Source organism: Pteronotus mesoamericanus, unplaced genomic scaffold (assembly GCF_021234165.1).
Source record: "Pteronotus mesoamericanus isolate MK-2021 breed Mesoamerican mustached bat unplaced genomic scaffold, CSHL_Meso_final scaffold_533, whole genome shotgun sequence".
Taxonomy (NCBI): Eukaryota; Metazoa; Chordata; class Mammalia; order Chiroptera; family Mormoopidae; genus Pteronotus; species Pteronotus mesoamericanus.
In genome coordinates, this window is record NW_026555320.1 from 753,904 (window position 1) to 773,005 (window position 19,102).

The 19,102-nt window shown below is 46.3% G+C and overlaps 1 protein-coding gene across 5 annotated transcripts in view; it reads left to right on the forward strand.

Moving 5' to 3' along the window:
• The first annotated feature begins 884 nt into the window (after positions 1-884).
• Positions 885-19,102, forward strand: part of SNRK (SNF related kinase) — a 40,304-nt gene continuing 22,086 nt past the window's right edge. The window contains exons 1-4 of one of the 5 annotated variants that reach the window (XM_054594629.1): positions 892-973; positions 3,924-4,087; positions 13,982-14,043; positions 15,764-16,457. In XM_054594629.1, coding sequence (XP_054450604.1) covers positions 15,869-16,457 — 589 coding nt within the window. In that variant the 5' untranslated portion in view covers positions 892-973; positions 3,924-4,087; positions 13,982-14,043; positions 15,764-15,868. Of the gene's footprint in view, positions 974-1,755; positions 3,561-3,923; positions 4,088-13,981; positions 14,068-15,763; positions 16,458-19,102 lie in introns of those variants that run through there. The other 4 variants (XM_054594630.1, XM_054594627.1, XM_054594628.1 and 1 more) reach the window with 4 other exon arrangements.

The window sequence follows — 19,102 nt, forward strand, 5'->3', positions numbered from 1 at the left end:
GCTTTAATACTTCCCACAACCTTTTGCCTTTCCACAATGGTTCCTGAAGAGGCAGCCTGGCCTGGCCGGTGTCTCCCGCTGGCCTTTAAAGCCCGCCTTGCATTCAGATGCTGAGCTCTTTTCTCCTTTTGCTTGCCGTATTTTGCCGTGTATAATGCGCTCCCGTGTATAATACGCACCCATGTTTCAATACTGATCCCCATGTATAATTCGCATTATCCACGGGATTTAACACTACCCGTGTATAATGTGCATCCTTATCGTCCCCTCAAAAATTTGGGCAAAAGTGCGCATTATACACGGCAAAATACGGTACACAGCAACAAAATCAAAATTGCTTTAAATTAGGTTCCCAGGGGGAAAGAACTGTAGAGGGAAAAGAACCCACACTCCATGTGTATGTATACATATATATATGAATGTATGTATACACATATATGAATGTGTGCTTGTTTTTCTTTCCTTGATTAAACCTGCATGCGAGATGGGGTGAACCTTTAAAAGGGTAAAGTGCGTGCTGCCCTCAGCCCCGAGCCCAGGGAGGCAGAGTCCAGCGCAGGCTTAGTCCCCTCCCTCCGGTTTCCCTAGACAGCTCGCGCTACTTTTCTCGGCCATTGTCCCCCGTCCCTGGTGCTTCCTCCTACACCGTTCCCTCTCCTCCTCGGGCTTCTCGCCCGCCTCCTACCGCCAGCCGCAGCCCAGACTCGCCGAGGTCGGGACGCTAGCACGATGCCCTCCAACAGCCCGCGCGCCGCTGCCCGCAGGTGCGTCCCGCCCCTCCCGCGACCCCGCCCCGGCGTGCACGTCACAGTGACGGGCGGCCCGCGCAGGCGCAGCTCGGCCCCACCCCTCCCCGCCGCCGGCCGCCCTCCCGCTCGGTATTATGATTAGCTCTGGGTGCGGGGAATCGGCGGCCGGGAGGGAGTCGTCGGATCCGCGGCCGCTGCAGACGGACGCCCGCCTGCGGGCTGAGGTAGGGGGAGCGCGGATCGCGGCCAGGCACGGCGGCCATGGGCGGGGATGCGGGGCGGGCCTCCGCCGTTGGTACCTCCGCGGTTGCGGGGCTGGGAGCCCGGGCCGGGGCGCCCGCCGCAGGCGGAAAGTAAGTTGCGCGCTCCGCGCTCCCTGCGCCGGCGGCAGCGCGGGCCCAGGCGGATGCGGGGCCCGGGCTGCGGCGTCCCCGACCCGGTGCGGCGACGACGCGGCCTGGCAGCGAGGCGGCGGCGGAGCCCCCGGCGGGAGCCGTCACTGCGGCGACCGGCCGCGGGCGCCCGGAGGCCCTGCCCTTGCGGCCGCGGCGGGATTGCGGCACCTCGGGAGGCGCCCGCATCCCCTCCCCGCCTCGGAGCGGGCCGAGTGCGGCGGCCGCCGGGGCCCGCGCCCCAGCCGGGTTCCCCGCGCCCAGGTTCTCTCGCGCAGTGTGTATTCTTCTCCGAATGTGTTTTCCTTTTTCAAACCAATCTGGAAACCTGGCCGCAGCAAGGGGGTTCCTCGGTAAAACTGCAGCCTTACAATAGAATGGGGATATTGTTGTCAGTAGAGAAAGGGCAGTGGGGTAAGGAAGGAGGAGCAGTGCCGTCCCCGAGGGACAGCTAGAATTTTTCACGTTGGGAAACCTCTGTACCTTTCCGTAGTCATCGCCTGTTGATTTCTTTCTGGACCATTTTACAAAAAACCTACTGCCTTTTACTTGGGCTTGGGATACAGGAAAGTGGCAGTGTTTTATTCTGGGGGGTTCGTGGAGCTGTGCGGATCCTGCCAGTTGGGTCAGATACAACCGAATAGCTTCATAGGGAGTTCGGTTCCAGTCCCTTTTCGGGGTGGGGGGGGCACGCAGAATTTGTCTGCAGCGTTCTTAAATCTATAGATGTCTGTGGATATAGGACCTGTCAAACTGTCAAGTTACTTTTCCCCCCTCCATTTAATTGAGTGCATTCTCAAAGTCTTCGGAGCCGATGTGAGAGCTGACTTAATGCCTTTCTCATTTTATGGTGAAAGGTGAAGCATGGCTTTGCGAGTGATGGAACCCCAAATGTTGGGCATCCTGTTGAATTTCCACCCAATTCCTATCAAACATCAGATTCCTCAGTTTGGGTTCCTTCTACAGAATTGGGACAACTAGTCCCAAATCAGTCTGATTTATCAGAATATCTATCAGTGTACTTTAAAGCCTGGGCTTGTCAAGGCTTATGTAATCACTTTGTTAATTTATAATCTTGTTACATTGCTTTCCAGATTTATAAAATCATTCCCTTCAGGAAATCTGTCTTCAACGTCTGCTTAAATATTTCTCTTGGAATTGGATTCCTGAAGAGGAATGTACTGTACAAGTGGTGATTAAAGCATACTAATTAGACAAGTGCCTTTTTAAAAAGAAGTATTGATTTTTTTATCTGACTATCGAATTTTCCCTGTTAGGAAAGCAGATGACATTCCCATTTTACAGAACTAGATGTAAGAGAAATTACGTGACATTCCCAAGGTCATGTATGGAAGCAGTGTAGTAACTGCAAATCAAGCGCACGGTGTTAACTTTTCTTAATACTCCATCTTCAAGGCTTTCTGGGCAGGAATTTTGAGTGCCACCTTTCTGTTTTGTATATTTACACAATCAGTTTTTTATTTTATTTTGTGCACAGAAATTACTCTCACCTTATTAATTTTTTACTATTTTGAGTGACTTTATCGCAGGAGGACCCATTCATTTAAAACATATGAGAACTCAGCAGTTATACGAATTTTCATTTTTCTATAACAGTGATATAGGTGGGCCCTTATAGTTCAAATTTAATGCCGTAATTCTACAATGAAGGCTTTTAACTGTCCTTATTACGCCTGAAGGGCTTTGATATTTTTACTGGACACTAGAAATACTATTTGTCTAAAGTTTACTGTGGTTGTTTCATATGAAAGTGAAACTAAATAGGAAAAAAAAAAAGGTGTTTATTTTTGGAGATATCCAGCAGCCATGGTTCTCAGCTTTGGTATAAATAAGGCATGATTTCTTCACCGTAGCAGCCTGTCTGAGCCTAGGAGCTCATTGCACTGCCTGGGAAGAAAAGGGTACAGTGAACTTTCCACATGGGCAGGATTTTAGGAATTATAAGCATAGGTATGGAACCCCAAAGACTTGATATAACTGTATGTCATCTGTTTGCTTCACAACCAAAAGATAGAGTCTTAGCCAACATGCTTTTACAGGAAAACAATTATTGAGAATGTAGGTACTTCCCAGCCTGCATATAGGTGCAGGTAAATCCTTAAGAGCAACTTAGGTGGCAATGTTGACTGGATGGTAGCAGTTTTGAATGCAAACTTAATCTGTGATCATTTATTTATGGAGCCTTTGTGTGTCTATTTTTGGGGCCCCAGGCTGGAGCGTAGCAATGGAAAGGAGCTTACAGGCTACTGGGGACTCCAAGGTAAACAGTAACAGTAGCGACTGGTGAATGCTTTGGTGAGGCACAAGCAAATCCCCGTGGAAGCCCAGAGATGGGGACAAGGAATATGACTTGGGAATGCTTCATAGAGGCGGTGACACTTGAGCTCTTGGAAGACAGGTAGAGTCCCCAGGCAGAGAAAAGGGGAGAGGGCTGAGAGTTCGGGGAGGCTGAGAAGACAAGGCCAAATGGTGGAGGAAGGACTTAGCTCCAAGTGGGTGAAAGGGAGTTGGGGAGGTAGAAACCGTGCAGCTGTTCTTTTTTTAAGGAATAGGAAGAGGACGGGGGAGGAGTGGGGCGGTAGTGTTGGGGATGGAGGGAGAGTGTCCCGGGGTTTTGTTTTAGTGTTGAAAGAGCTGATGTAAAGTGTCTCATGTGAGAGGACACTGGAGGTGCGTCGTGTGCACTGGGTGATCTGGAGCGATGTTGTTGGCACTGCGGGTCATTTCCTCATCTGTTTTTCTGTGCATCTGTTTTGGGTAGAGGCCCTCTGTCCCGTGGGAAACCATTGCTTGCTGGTGGTACGGGAGGAACCCATCTAAAGAGGATTTCTGCTCTGCCTTCCCTGAACATTTATTTCTCTGCTGTCACTTCCAGAGCCTCCCGAGAGTCTGCTTTGGCACCTCCAGCATTTGGCCTCTGCTCAGGTAGGCTCTTCCACGACAAATCAGGCCTTATTCCCTCTCCTTACTTGTGTTCCCACACCCCCCTCCTCCCCCCGCCCCCAACGCCAAACTGCTGCTCTGTGGCTACTCGGTAATTATTTCAAAGTCCGAGGGCATTATCTGCACATGTGCTGTGATGTTTTACGTTCTGGAGTATCTCCAGCCTCAGGCAAGATTGGGTCTGTCTGTCTGTCTCTCTTAACACGGACACCGTCAGCTACATATTGGTCCGGAAAGGTCACGTGGGCTGTGAAATCAGTGCTCTGGAAGCGTGGGCTACAGGACACGCAGCTGGTCAATCATAGCCTCAGTGGGCCTCCGTTCCTCGGCTGCTGACGTGCACTTACCTTTCTTGTCAAACCCTGAAGACTCTCGGCCTCTTGAAGGCTGAGCGCACTTCTTTGGTTTCTACATCCCAGACCAGTCATCTGCAGGCGTGGCCACTCTACACAAGAAGTGTCTCGATGAAGAAACTTTAAAAATCTGCACTTTAGTTTGTGGATTTTTTGTCAGCCTTGTTCATAGAAAGCATACCCGTTTTAACAGAGCCGGGCTGGATTTGAATTGTGTTGCCGTCCTAGAACTTCAGACTAGAAGCAAGCCCTCTGCTCTGTGCCTGCATGTAGTAGGTGCTCAGGAAATGCTGGTTCCCATCCTGGATGCCGGCCCGCGCGCTCTCCACGAGTCATTCTGGATTCCCCTCTGCCTTGCCCCCTGTGCATTGAGTTTTTGGATTCTGCTTCCTCAATGTGGCTCCTCCGTTACCTCCTCCTCATCATCACTACCCAGATCCTGGCGGCCCTCATTTTAAGTTTTTCAGGCTTCATTTACCTGGAGACATTTTCCGTTGTCTCCTTACCTGTCTCCCAGCTCTAGACTGGCCTTTCGGTCTGACCTTCCCTTTGCTGCCAGAGAGGTTGCTTGAACTTGCATCTCCTGATTGCTCTCCCCCTGCCCAGGACTCCTCTGTGGCTCCTCAGTGCCAGCCTTCGTTTGTTCACGCAATCAAATGTGTCTGTGTGCAGCCTGCCCCGAACCCAGAGCTGAGTAAAGCAGACGGGGCCTTGCGTGGACTGCACTTATCATTCATTCTTGGGGGGGACACACAGTATTAATCACAGAATCGCAAATAATTACGTAATCATGATTGAGGTCAGGGGAGTAATGGAGAAGGATGAGGTGCTGGGAGAGCGCCCCAGGGCTGGTCGTACAGGGGCCTGGGGAGAGGGCGGTGGTCAGAAGGTGCCCTGCCAGCTGGGCGCCAAAGCCCAGGCAGCGTTGCCAGACCTGAGGAATATCAACTGATTCTCATGGAATGAAGGTCGTTGGGTACCTGGCACTTGATTCCGCGTCTGACCTTGTCTCCTGTGCCCTGCATGTATTTTTGTCCTGGGCACACTGAGCTCTCTCGCATCTCTTCTGGAAAGCCTCTTTCCCATCACCATTTTCAGTTTTTAGTTCAAACACAAAAAAATCAATTTCTCTGAGCTCCCTCCTACGAACTCCCCAAGGCAGATTTAGGGGAAAGAACACCTCCTCAGCCACGTCTCTTCCAGAGAGATGGCAAACACCTTGAGGCAGGGACCCTCCCCGCGTGTCCAATAAGGTGTCTGGGGGCAGTTCGTTGGACCCGCTAAGGGTGAGGGTCCTGATATGACAGCAAGACAGGGAGCTAAGTATGCAGCCTCTCTCCGACGCCAGGCTCTCCTGGGAGGAAGGCCGGCTCAGACGCTGTGCAAAAGCGTTGTGTGGCTCTGGCCCCACGCACACCTTGCTCATTCATACCTGGTGTCCCGCGCAGCGCTCATAACAGCTGTCCAAGGTGGCAATTACCTTTGTCTCAGTGTTGGACGCTGGGTCCTGTGGTCCTCGCCTTGCTGCGCTCTGATGCTGTTCCTTATATTTGCTGAATAGATGAATTTTGATCATTTTGAAAGTGTACCTGTGTAGTGAGTTTAATAAGAAGAGTTGACTGTGTCGTGCTTTGAAATGCCGAATCTTAAGATGCCGCCCCGGTTCCTTTCTGGTGTCGTACCCCCGCTGTGCGCACGCACACCCTTTGGGCCCTGACGCTGTCTTCATATTGGATAGCGAGGGGAAGGTGTTTGAATACTGTATCTGCCTTTAATTAATATTCAGCCACATTGGTCCTTCTACATTAGAGAGATTATATTTTAGATAATGTAAGTTTTACAGTATACCTTATCTAAAGTTCATTGTGTCTATTTTTTCAATTGCAGTGGACATTCAATATTATATTAGTTTCAGATGTACAACATAGTGATTGGACGTTATTATGACTTACAAAGTGATCATCCTGATCAGTCTAGACCCCACCGGGCACCATACATAGCTGTTACTATATTATCGACTATATTCCCTGTGCTGTACTTTACATCCCAGTGAGATGATGTTCATTTGAGATCATGACACTCTACTAACAAATAATTTGTGGACAAATTATGGCACCAGAGTGTAATGTTTTCATGGATCTCTTTTTAAAATAGTCAAAGTAGTGTACAGCCTTCTAATGAATTTGTTTATTTGGACCCACGCAGAGCAGGTGAATTTGAAGGTGGCACAGGTTAGCTTTCTGCTTTACCGCCTTCCCTGCAGGCTGGACAGTTCTCTCTGGGTCAGCGCAGTGTGAGAACTACTGAGTTTAGAAGAGTATTTGATCTGCAGCTTTAGGGCTTGAGTTTATCCTTTGCTCTCTAATTTTGTGAGTAGTTGCTAATCCTCTTGTGAAGAAAAATCCTTTTTCAGAAACAAATGAAAGGAATGTGATTTGCAAAGTACACTAGAATTGCAGTTTCAGAGAGGATAAAGTTTTGAAGCAGAAAACAGAACCTCCCTAAATTTTCCCTGAATGACTTACTGTTGGCTGCTCTGTGCTACTGGGAAGGGATCTTGCTGTCACAAAATTGTATGCAAACTCTAGAAGTGGAGTTATTTGCAAGGTGCCACTCCATTTTTAGATGCCCAATAATTATCTCCACTTGTCTTTCAAATAGTTTTTTGGCTGTAACTTCCTTTCTCAACTTAACATGCAGTTTCTAATCATTTCAAAAAAAAGTGTCTAATGGAGTTATTTGTTAGTGATGTTTATTAGGTGAGTTTTCGGGGACGCCAGGGAATTTTCTCCTTTTAGTTACTTGCTGGGGCCGGGGACTGGCCTGGCTTGCCTGATTTGGGGAAACAACGGAAATGTCAAAGCAGATTTGCTCTAGTGCTGTCCTTGCCATGGGAGTTAGAAAGGCCTGGGTCAAAGGGAGGTGGCCTTACTGCTGGGAAGGGTGGGGCCTCTGAGCCAGGGGGACCTGGGGTCCAGCCCCACAGCTCTCTCCTGGTGTCGTGCGGGGGTGAAGGAAGTCCTTGGCCTCTGTGACCCTGCTTTCTCCTATGTGGAACGGGTGTGATACTTCCATTATATTGCTGGCTTTGAGGAATAAATGGCAGACCGGGGTAAAGAGTCTGCTACCTGTATAGATGCCCAGGAACGAAATTGTTTACTCTTTCTGAGACCTGCATTTAAACAAAACTGGAATTCTAAAATGAGCACTTGTGGCAGTTGAAGACATTTTTAAAATTTGAAAAGCGACCAAGTCAACTGTGGTTTTGCTGTAGGATTCATTTCTACATGAACCTATTAGAGTAGATTTTTAGGAGAGTAGGTGACAATGACAGATCTAGTAAATCAAAACAAATCAAAAGTTGATGTTTTATGGGACTTCAAAGTGAATAGTGAACTTTTTAATAGTTTAAAATTCCCCAATGCTCTTATAAGATGTTGCTTTCCTGCTAAGACCCCGAAGGGTTTTTCTCTTCTGTTGAGGCCTCATCTCAGCTCCAGGATGAGAAGCTGCTTCTGTGCATTGTTAGCTCTTTAATGACTTTAATTAACCTTAAATATAATTCAAAATAGACATGTGGTGAATTACTTGGTGTGGCAAGTCTCCCATCGGTTTTGAATAGGTGAGAGTTCATTACGGTTGCCTAAATGGTGAGCCATTAGGCATCTTTCAGGAGCAGCCTCCCGCGCCCTGCTAAACTCGTCCCGCTTGTACCCCAGCTCACAGCCTCTCCCAAACCAGCCTTCTCCTTCCGGAGTCAGCCAGCGGGAAGGCCTCTCTGTCGCCTGTCACCGCTGCCAGGAACCTTGTCCCGTGACTCCCCGCGCAGGGTGAGCACTCGCCTGCACGCCGCCTCCGTCCGGGGTCTGGCCCTAGCATCTTCTCTTCCTGTGGCTTATCTCGCCTAGGCTAACTTGTATACTAGTTATTTTCTTATGTGGAGATAACTTATTTGTCAGGGTCTGAAGGGCAGGGACTGTGTTGAGCCCTGCACAATTAGGGCTCAAATATTCGCTCGTGAAAATAGGCCCAGTGTTCTCATCCCTTCCTCAGCCTGAAGGAGTTGTGAACCTCGCTCCTCAAGGGAGGCAAAATATTTCACTGGACGCCTTGTTTATTAGGATTGCATACATAGGCTGTGGACATCTTTTCAGGGAAATTGGTTGACTTCATAGATCTCAGTGGCAAAGTAAATGGAATGAATAATTATGTACAGAAACTCAAAATTGTAATAACCTCCACCTCTCCTAGATTATAAAAGCGGTACACATTCACTGTGAAAAACTGGAAAAGGACAGAAAAACATAGAGGAAAAAAATTCTGTAATCTTGTCAATTTAACATTTGTATTTTTACTTATATGTGCAAATTATGTACTTTTTCACAAAAATTGGGCTCCTGTGCCATGAAGTTTGGTGCGTGAATTCTTTTACCTCGTATTTTATTGTGCAATTTCCCCATGAAATTAACTACCTCACAACACCGCAGCATCGTGGTGCTTCAGGCTTGCTGTGATTTAGCCATTTTGTTATTCTAAACCTCCAGGTCACTTCTGATTTTTTTGCATATATAAATATCACCGAGTGCTGTTGAATATAATACTCATCCATGTCTTTATTTCATTAAGACATAAATCTAGCAGTGTGAATTAAAAATCAAGCGCATTAACTATTCTAAGGTTCCCAGTTACCTGTACTGCCAAATTGCTTTTCAGAAAGGTAATTTGCAGTCCCAACAGTGTGAGAGAATCCCCTAATGATCCTGCCTTTTCAAAATCAATGAAATGGTAGGTGCCAGTATTTTTGTTTCTTTTTTTCTGCTCCAACATTTTTTTGACCATATCTTTTTTATTTTTTTTAAAAGAACTTATTTATTTTTAGAGAGAGCAGAAGGCAGGGACAAAAAGGAGAGAAACATCAATGTCTGCTTGCCTCTTATGCACCCCCTACTGGGGACCTGGCCCCAACTCAGACATGTGCCCTGACTGGGAATCGAACCGGCGATCCTTTGGTTCACAGGCCGGCACTCAATCCACTGGGCCTCACCAGCCAAGGCTTTTTTGACCATATCCTAATAACCATCTCCATTGCAGTATCAGCGGGGGTGGGGGCGGCAGAGCGGGGGGGGGGGTGGGGATGGTAGGCAGTTAAAATGGGTTTTGACACTGTTAATAAAAGCTTTGGAAGGGCGGTTATGATTATTAGTTTTAAATTTTATATAACTTCTAACTTAGGTTCAGTTTTTCTGGCAAAGCAGTAATTGTGGGTTGACTTTATTTAGTTTGGTGTAATTTCTGTGAGCCAGCTTTTGCTTAAGTCATTATTTGTTCTGTGAGCACTTTATACCGGGGCTGTCACCATACTAATTTTTTATGTGTCACTTCCCCTCAGGTAGACATAGTGACACACTTAGCATGTTCGTCACCATAATGAGAGGCCGCACCTTTTAGGGACGTGAACTTGTTGCCTGTGCTGCTGCTCCAGGCTCCGTGACTTGGATGTCTACCCCTTTATCTCTACACACACTAAGCACTGCTCTACATCAGTTAATAAATCGCCTGGCTCCTGCACACTTTCCTTGATACATCCTGGACTATGGCTTGTTTTACTCCGAGGAAATAAAGATTATTTAACCCACCACTTCACAGGATCGATCTGCATTGGCAACCCAGTCACCGCCTGGCGAGCAGGCTTTTCAGCCCGGCATCCTGGTCACCTCGGTGACCCCGAGTCCATTAAAATTGACTACTTAGAAGAAAACTTTCAGGACCTGCTTTCGTAGGCACGCTTTCCACTGGGAAATGCTTTCTTAGACATTTGGAGACGCAGTTTCGCCTGGTAGGACATTTCTCCTAATAAATAATTGACTTTAACCTTTTAATTTGTAGTTCCCATCTTAATTCTCTGCGGCAACTGCAGGCTGATACTCCTGGTAACCAAATGGTAGTGACCAACCAATCCAGTGGAAAACGGGGGGCTGACCTGGGACGTGTTTCTTCACCTTTGACGTATAGCGTATGTTGATACCTGCCAGGAGGAGGAGCGCTGTTCTAGAAATGGGGAGCATTGCTTGCTTTGGATAAAAAGAACAGCTGTTGCAACAGCCCGGCAGGGTTGTGTTTCTTCTGCCTGACCTGCCGGTAGTTGACATTCCCGGAGGATTTCGTCTTCTCCCCTGCTTTCTGCCTGCGCCATTTTGTTACAGGCGCCTTAGAACGTTGAGCACTAAGGCCAGGGTGGTGATGTCCATTGAGAGAGTGTTAGATCCACCACTCACGTTGGCTTTTCTATAAGCGTACAGTTTAGCCTGACATTTCCCCCGAGTTAGAATTACCGTTTTCATTTTTTTATATTTGTAGAAGATAACCAGATAATTTTCATGTGTAAGAAGTGTAAATACAGTTTTAGTGTAGCTCTTCAAAAACTCATCTTTTAGTTGTTTGTATTAGAGGGCACAGATTTTTTGTACAGCATGTAATTTGGGAGGTTTTCATACATTCGAGTATCAGTGGTCTGATTTTGTGGGGGAAATTATACTATCCCAAACCAAGCGGAGAGCGGCTAGCAGAGCGGCCTAGTTTCCTCTCCCCCACCGCTGGGGCTTCGTTCCCAGCGGTTACCCAGGCAGAGCCCTGCTGGTTCAGTGGGCCCTTCTGTCCTCATCTCTCCTGGGGAGGTGTGAGTAAGGGGACATCTGTTCGGTATACAGACCATGCTCTATGGTGACGATGTCAGTGAAAGGCTAAAAGTGAATTTTGACAAGAAGGACAGGGTGAATTCCAACATGACAGGAGGCTGGGCCGAGGCTGGTTCTACGACTGTTTTCAGCAGCTTGCACAATGCGTGTCGGCCACCCACACTTCCTTCCGCCTCTGCAGCCACACCCGCACCTGCGGCGGCTCCTGCTCTCTGAGCTGGGGCGAAGCAGCACCTCCTTGCAACAGTTCCACAGGTGTTAGGAAGGCTCTCGACTCCTTGGCCCGTTTCTCTGAGCTTTGGCCTCGGTCTCTGCATCTGTGAACAGGTGCTGAATTAAAAGACTGCTTTAGAATGACCCGATTTAGTGGTTTTTCTGCTTAAAAAGATGCCATCTTAGCTATGCAAGTCATTAAAAATATTGATTTAGTTTAATTTAGGGCATGAGAAAGTGGTTGTCATATAGAGGAAAAGTAGTTGCCACCCTTCACGTATAGCATCTTGGTTTTGTAAGGAAGCGTAGGTATAAAGGACATACACTCAAGTCTAAAGGGAGGCCTTCCTGAATGACATTGCACCTTTTGACTTCTGTGGTGATTTCCTGCATTCTCCAAATGTTCTAAAATGAACTTGTTTTGTGGGGAGAAGTACTTAAAAGGGGGTACAACTCTCCCCTCTGTGTCCACGTGTGCGTGCACGAGTGTATTCCATTTTATTTAAAAACTGTGCCTGGACATACATTATAACATAGAAGATCATTTGGAAGGCTGTTTACCAGACTGTTTAACAGAGGTTCTCCTAGAGGGTGGAATAATGGACGAGTTTTTACAATTCCCCTCTTTTTGCCAATCTGTATGTTCTTATTGTAATTTTTCCTACATCGCATAGGTATTTCATAATTGAAACAAAAATACTAAAAGGAAAATGATAGGGCAGGTGAAAAAACAGGCTACAAGATATAAAGTTATGTGCAGAACAGTCACACCTTTGTAAAACAAAATTAAGACCTTGTATTTGAATATTTGCAGAAAGACCACCAAAATATTAATAGTGCTGATCTCCAGTGGTAGGATTGTGGATGCCTCATTATTCTTCCTGCTTTCTAGTCCGTATTTTTGAGATTTTCCTTTAAGAATATATTACTTTGATGGGGGAAAATGTAAAGAAATTGTCCTTTTCTGAAATGATAGATTTGATAGGAAGTCATCGTAGTATCAACTTAAAAGCAAATACTTAGATTTTGTGCGGTTTTATTGAAAACTCATCAGACTTCGATGCTCAGCTAGAGACCTGATTTCCTTTATCAGTCTTACAGCACCCATTTTCAATTTAATACATTTTAGGAAAAATGAACAGCAGACTTTTTATGAAAGTCAAAGAGAGAACAGTGCAGTGAATTCATTCTCTGGAGGTAGAACAGGAGACTGAAAGAGCCCCCTTGGGTGAGGGAGAGGACTGTCGTCAGAACGGTGACCGTGGTGGTCTTGAGCCAATTCTTACTCGGTGCCAGTTTTTATGCTGAACACTTTAGTGATGCTAATGCATACAGTCCTCGCGGTAACCCAGGAGGTTCTGTTCTTTCTACAGTTTCTGATGAGGAGACTGACCGCACTGAGAGATCAGATTTTGCTCAGACCCCGTGGCTAGTGATGCGTGAGCTGGGATTCCAGGCCAGTCGCTGGCCTTCAGACACCGCCAAGCACACTGGCCCCTCACGCTGCCTTGCTGTAGAGACCGCAGATGAAGCAGGCCACCTAAGGAAGCAGGTGACGGGAGGAGCTACTGTAGCCCCCTTGGAGCTGAAGGACCAGGCGTGTCCCAGGGGTCACCTGCCACTAGACACAGGCCCGTGCCCGTGACTACGCTGGCGCCCCGTGTTGTCCTGTAGAACTGTCCCCGTCTCTCTTCTTCCCCTTGCTCCCAGCGGTAAACTTGTTTCCACATCCGCCTTTCCTTCTCTCGCCTTTCCCGTCTACTCTCCCCGGCCTCTTTGCCCTGCCTTTGCCCCAAGCTCATGTGAACTTGAACTTAATGATTGCCTGGACACTCACCTGTAGTGTATTGTGTACATTGCCTTTGGCCCAGTGTGCATGTGCAGGCCTCTCAGTTCCGTGGGTGCTATTTCAGTGTCCTGGGAAGGCCTGCCAGGCCACCTCAAGGCCATACACCCGCACTGGGCCATGAACTTAGACATTGGTGACCTGCTCACGTTCTCTTTGCCCGCAGTGGTCGCATTGTCTGAGCGGCCCCGCGGAAGGCCTGTGATGCCCAGGGGCGTTGTGTGTTCCCCAGCGGGGGCATCCTCATCGATTTCTGCAGGCCTGCTGGAGGGCTGGGTTGGAGGCGTTTCACGAGCCGGAGGGGCCGCTGTGGGTGGGCGGGGCTCGGAAGCAAAGCCGACCGACGGTGCGGGCAGGAGCAGCGCACCCGCTGTCTGTGGCAGCCAGAGCCCCGTGCCTGCCTTGTAGCTCTCAGTGACGGTTCTGGGAAATGCGGATTTGGTGCCTGCAACCCGGGAGGCGTTTGGAAAATAGCTGGTTTCCTGTTGTTCATTGTTATTACTTCTTCCTTCCGGTGAAATGATCTCTCTCACCTGTCTTCCTGGAACAGTCTCTGTATCTGTTCACTGTGAAATTCCTGTTGACCATAAAGATACCTGGAACAAGTTCCAGTTCAGTGAGGGGAGAAAGATAGTGGCATACGGGGTCACTAAAGACAAATAGGACATTTTTATATGTTTGGATCCAGCCTTCGGGTATATATTTTGACTTGAGACAAAGTTAAAACAAGTAGAACCAAACTAAAGTCTTTTTCTGTATTTCCTTTTAGGAGCAAGAAGCAACTAACACAACCGAGTAGTAACAAGGAGAGCCCAGTGTGCAGTTTGCAGGGTACGTGTGGGAGCCAGTACAAAGGTGCTTTGCTTTCTAATCCACGTCTTAACATTCGGCGCAGATTGGTTCACCGTGGTTTTCAGGCACTGCAAGGTCCTTAAATACCCCAAAAAAAGATTTAATTACTTCTTGTGCTAACTCAAAATACACTTGATAGATTAGATCGTGAACTAGTATTTAAAAAGATGCTCAGTAACCAGGATATTATTTTCTCCCAACCTTCAGTGAATTATATAATATCCTACTTTTAGGCATACAATTAGAGTTTCATAGACACTGAAAAAGGGATATGTGTACAAAAAGTGAATTCTTTGATAGTTTGATAGTGAGAGTGAGTAATCATTTCACTGCGGGGTAGTCTGTCATTATGAATTCAGAGATCCTATGAGACTCTTTCCCATGAACTTGCTAGGAGGTTAAAAATGAGTTTCTGGTGCCCTTTTGCTGGCACAGTCCTGGGGAGAGGCCTGTCAAAGTGTTAATAGTGATTACCCCTGGGTACCCTGAAAAAGACTTTTTTCCTTATCTCTTCATTCATTTATTACTTTTGTAATTAAAATTTTTTTAATTAATTAAGTTTCAATGTAAACAAACTCAGATTTATTTATAAAATGTGATTTATATTCTACTCTCCAGGAATACATCTAAAATAAAGTGATAGGATGGGGGGGAAAAGGAAAATGGCCTTGGAGGCAGCCTGAAGTTTGTTTTGAAAATTAAAGTTGCATTTGCAAACTTGTACAATAGACACATCGACTGCGATAGAATTTTAAGAATAATTACTGCCCTTATAATTAATTGCAGTTAAAGATTTAAAGATAGTTTTCTGCCCCCTGGAGTTAGCTTAGAGTTCTATTTTTGATAATTAAATGTGCTTAAATTAAATTTTTTCGTGTGGGAACTGCTGTCCAAATAAAGCAAGATCTTATTATTTGGAATTTCCTGTGAATCTTATTAAGATTATTGGCTCAGATGCCAAAGATAATACACAGTATAGAAGAAATTTGCTTTTTTCCCCAGTACATATGCATAGTCCTGGTTTACTATTTAAAAAGTCTTAATAGAAACAGAATTAATCATTCACTTTTGGTTTCTAAAATAAGTTTGCAGAAACAATGTAGCGCAGTGGTTAAAAGCACGAGTTCTGGTATCAGACAGCGCCGCTCTTTCACACACTGGTCCTGTAGCCTAGGCCAAGGCACCTTCTGCTCTGTGCCTCAGGGTGGGCTACTAAGCGGCCTCGGGGGGCGGCTGTGAGGGTTGAGGGAAGGTGCTGGAAACGTTTGTTTAGTACGTGCTAGTTATTTATTACTACAGTAATTACTAACACTTAAGAAACATATTGGTACCCATGTTACTGTTTATTTATATGTGTGTGTGTGTGTGTGTGTGTGTATGTATATATAGAGAGGTAGTCTATCTATTTTGACTTATTTTATTTATATATGTACACATATATATGAATATGTATGGAGAGAGTCCCAGATGTGTAGTTCATATCATTTCAATTTGCATGTGAGAATGACTTTATGCCTCTTTTATAGATGATCCTAAATGTAACATTGTTTAGAGGAGTCAAATGTTTACAAAGGGTGTGGGCTTTGAAATAAGAACTGTTTCAATTTATTTGCTTCAAGCTTTTTTGAAAAACATTTAAGTGAAGCTATCAAACGAAATGTTACAGAAACTTAATTTTGTTTCTCCTCTTATTCTGTAGATGTGCATGGCGCCCCTGAAAATGAATTCCTCGTTTTCACCGGACGCTCGTATATGAGAAGGTCCATTTCACACAGCCCACACATTCTCCTTCGGCGGGGCCAGCATGGCGGGGTTCAAGCGCGGGTATGACGGAAAGATCGCTGGCTTATACGACCTGGATAAAACCTTGGGCCGAGGGCACTTTGCAGTCGTTAAACTTGCCAGGCATGTCTTCACAGGTGAAAAAGTGGCAGTAAAAGTGATTGACAAGACAAAACTGGACACACTAGCCACTGGGCATCTGTTCCAAGAGGTGCGGTGCATGAAACTCGTGCAGCACCCCAACATCGTGCGCCTCTATGAAGTGATCGACACCCAGACCAAACTGTACCTCATCCTAGAACTCGGGGACGGGGGAGACATGTTCGATTACATAATGAAGCACGAGGAGGGGCTGAACGAAGACCTGGCCAAGAAGTACTTCGCGCAGGTTGTCCACGCCATCTCCTACTGCCATAAACTCCACGTGGTTCACAGGGACCTGAAGCCGGAGAACGTGGTCTTCTTCGAAAAACAAGGGCTCGTGAAGCTGACGGACTTCGGTTTCAGCAACAAGTTTCAGCCGGGGAAGAAGCTCACCACCAGCTGTGGGTCTCTTGCCTATTCCGCTCCAGAAATCCTGCTTGGCGACGAGTATGATGCCCCCGCAGTAGGTAGGTCACCGGCCGACTTGCATTCACTTGAATTCTCCTGGCTAGAGCGCAGGGGGTCGAATCAGCTGGCGTTTTTGTGTTTTGTTTTGTTTTTTTAATCTAAAAATAATTTCTAAGAGAATTTCTAGTAAATGCATCTTAATGAACAGTTTGGGTTTTATGAATGTCATATAGCCCTAAAGCTGGTGATTCGTTTATTTTAACCCTTTGACTGGAAAGTGTTTAAAGTATATTTGTCAGAACAAAGGAAAACAAGTAAGTAATTTCTTCTAGACCACTTATTATAATTTTTGTTAAGGGCTGAGCACTTTCCCAATCTTCTTAGGTTCTGCTAGTCATCTCCTCCCTTGAATACCTTTAATTGTTTATTAATTGTGACCCTGAGCAGAACGCTGGACCTCGCTGCTTCATTTCTTCACCCATAAAAATAGAGTCAGATCACATACAGGTACTGAGTTACCATGTATCAAGTTAGGCCGCGTGTTGTGGAAAATAAAGGGTCCTTGCAAAGCTCCTGGAAGCCAGGGATCCCCCTGTAGATATTCCTGAGATGTGTAGGGCTGGTTTTTACTTTATTTTCAGTAACAACACCTGATTGTGGCCTGGGAAGGAGAGTTGCTATGGTAGAAACACACTGCATTTTTTTCAGTGTTCAAATGCATGCTCTCAAATGTCAGTTTTATACTCTATTTTTAAACATAAACATAGTTCTAAAACCAGGTGATAAGCCAAAAATTATCCTATGAGCATTTAGTCTTCACTATGTTAGAAGAATGTACTTGTATTTATCTTAGAACAGTGATTTTTTTCCCCCTAGTTCCATAACGCCTGAAGTTCTGATGAAGGCTATGAACACATCTTAAAATTGTGTTCTTAAGCATCTTTAATTATGATTCTCTCTCACCCAACACATGAGCATCTCAAAATCCAGTGTGAATTTAAAAATTACTGTCTGGCCCATCTGGAAAGAAATGCCCCATCTTGTGAAAAAGTAGATTAGGAAGACAAACTGAGCCATTCTGGACTATCAATGCATATGCAGCTTATGGGTGGTATTGTAGGGTATGCGAGTTTTTGGAAATCTGGGCATATTCAAGCCAAGAGCTATGGTTAAACTAGAAGCCGCATTAACGTACCTAAGGCGGTTGTTTCTTGCTCCGCCATGGCCCTGTGATCGAGTACCTCAGCTCCTGTAAGAGTCTTCTGCCGAAAGAACTGATTGCAGCGGTAGGTGTATAATATGTGCGATACCTAAAGATTCTCTCTGAAAATTTTTTAAAGGATTGCTCCTTCCTGAACAGATAGTCCGACTTAAGCCACAATACCTTTATGCTCGAACTTTGAAGTAGTCCTGCAGGACGCCAAGGAATCAGAGAGTTCCCCTTTGGTTTATATAAACCCGCTGTTAAGATTTATGTCACAAGTCAGACACCCCTTGCTTTAATTTCAGATTTCTTCCAGAAAAGCTGTTAATGCTCTTGCTTTCACGGCGCTTCCCAAGCTGCCCCAAGTTGGAGCGTGTGTGGTTTCACGTCCCTCCTCAGAGTAGCTCTTAGGTAGGGACAGGCGTCCTGGGAGCGCTCAGTGCTCCTGGCTCGGCCCTGCTCCCCCGAGTCAGCCCGGCTGCCCTGTGTGTGACTCATGCTGCCGCCCTTTGCCGGGGGACACACAGGCCCTGACGGGCTCTGGGTTAGGAGACCTTAGGGGTGCGCACAGTGTCAGGTCTGAGCGCAAGTGCACGACTCTACACTCTCAGGGAGGGTTGGCGCCTCTTCTCCGCGTAGGGGAGGAACGTGGGTCGCTAAATTTAATGTAGTGCCCTGTTTGTTTCATTTTAAAAGGTAAATGTAAAACCTGCCTGCACGGTAGGTGCCCAGCAGAAACGGCACAGCCAGCTCGGGTCCAGGCGTGTCGCACGGGCCGCATCCGGTTGTCGATGACTGGGAAACGGGCGTGGTGCACACCCTCCGAACCCAGGCACCAGCGGCAAGGTCGCGGGCTGTGAAAGGCCTTTTACGGAGTGTCGTGTCTTCCTTTGTCCGATAGAACCAAAAGATAGACATCCTCTCCTAAACTTTGTGACATTTCACGTGCCTGTGAGAACAGACATTTGTTGCAGAAATCAGAGTTTGTCGATCTGGCGTGAATTCTCTAAATAGAAGCACTTTATTCAGTGTTAGCGCTGTGTTCACATGGCGCGGGTTTGTGAGGTGACTGCTGTATGATGATGTATTTGGGAGGCAGGTAGCAGAGCTTCTGTGCCTTCAGTAAAGCCTTTTTGGTTTTATAAATAAGCTGCTATTGAATTTAATATGTGTAATAAAGATTCTTAAGCACGAAATGTTACGGGTGGAATACTCTATAGGCACCATAAAGGGGGTTATTTCAGGCTAACTCAATCATTGCTTTTTCAAGGAGAGGCCTGAAAAATGTGGTAGAGATGATTTATGTGTTTTTGATGTGTTCCCTAATGCATTTTTAGTTCTGTTGCTTATTGTTCTCACTGTGTTATAGGGCCCAGATCCAATGAAATATATGTTGAGACTATTTTGAAAAGTATAATTTACTGTACTAGGGGTATGGGAAGTTTTAAACAAGTGCTTCTCAACTCACCGCCCATCAATTTCAACAAAATTGATTAAAGC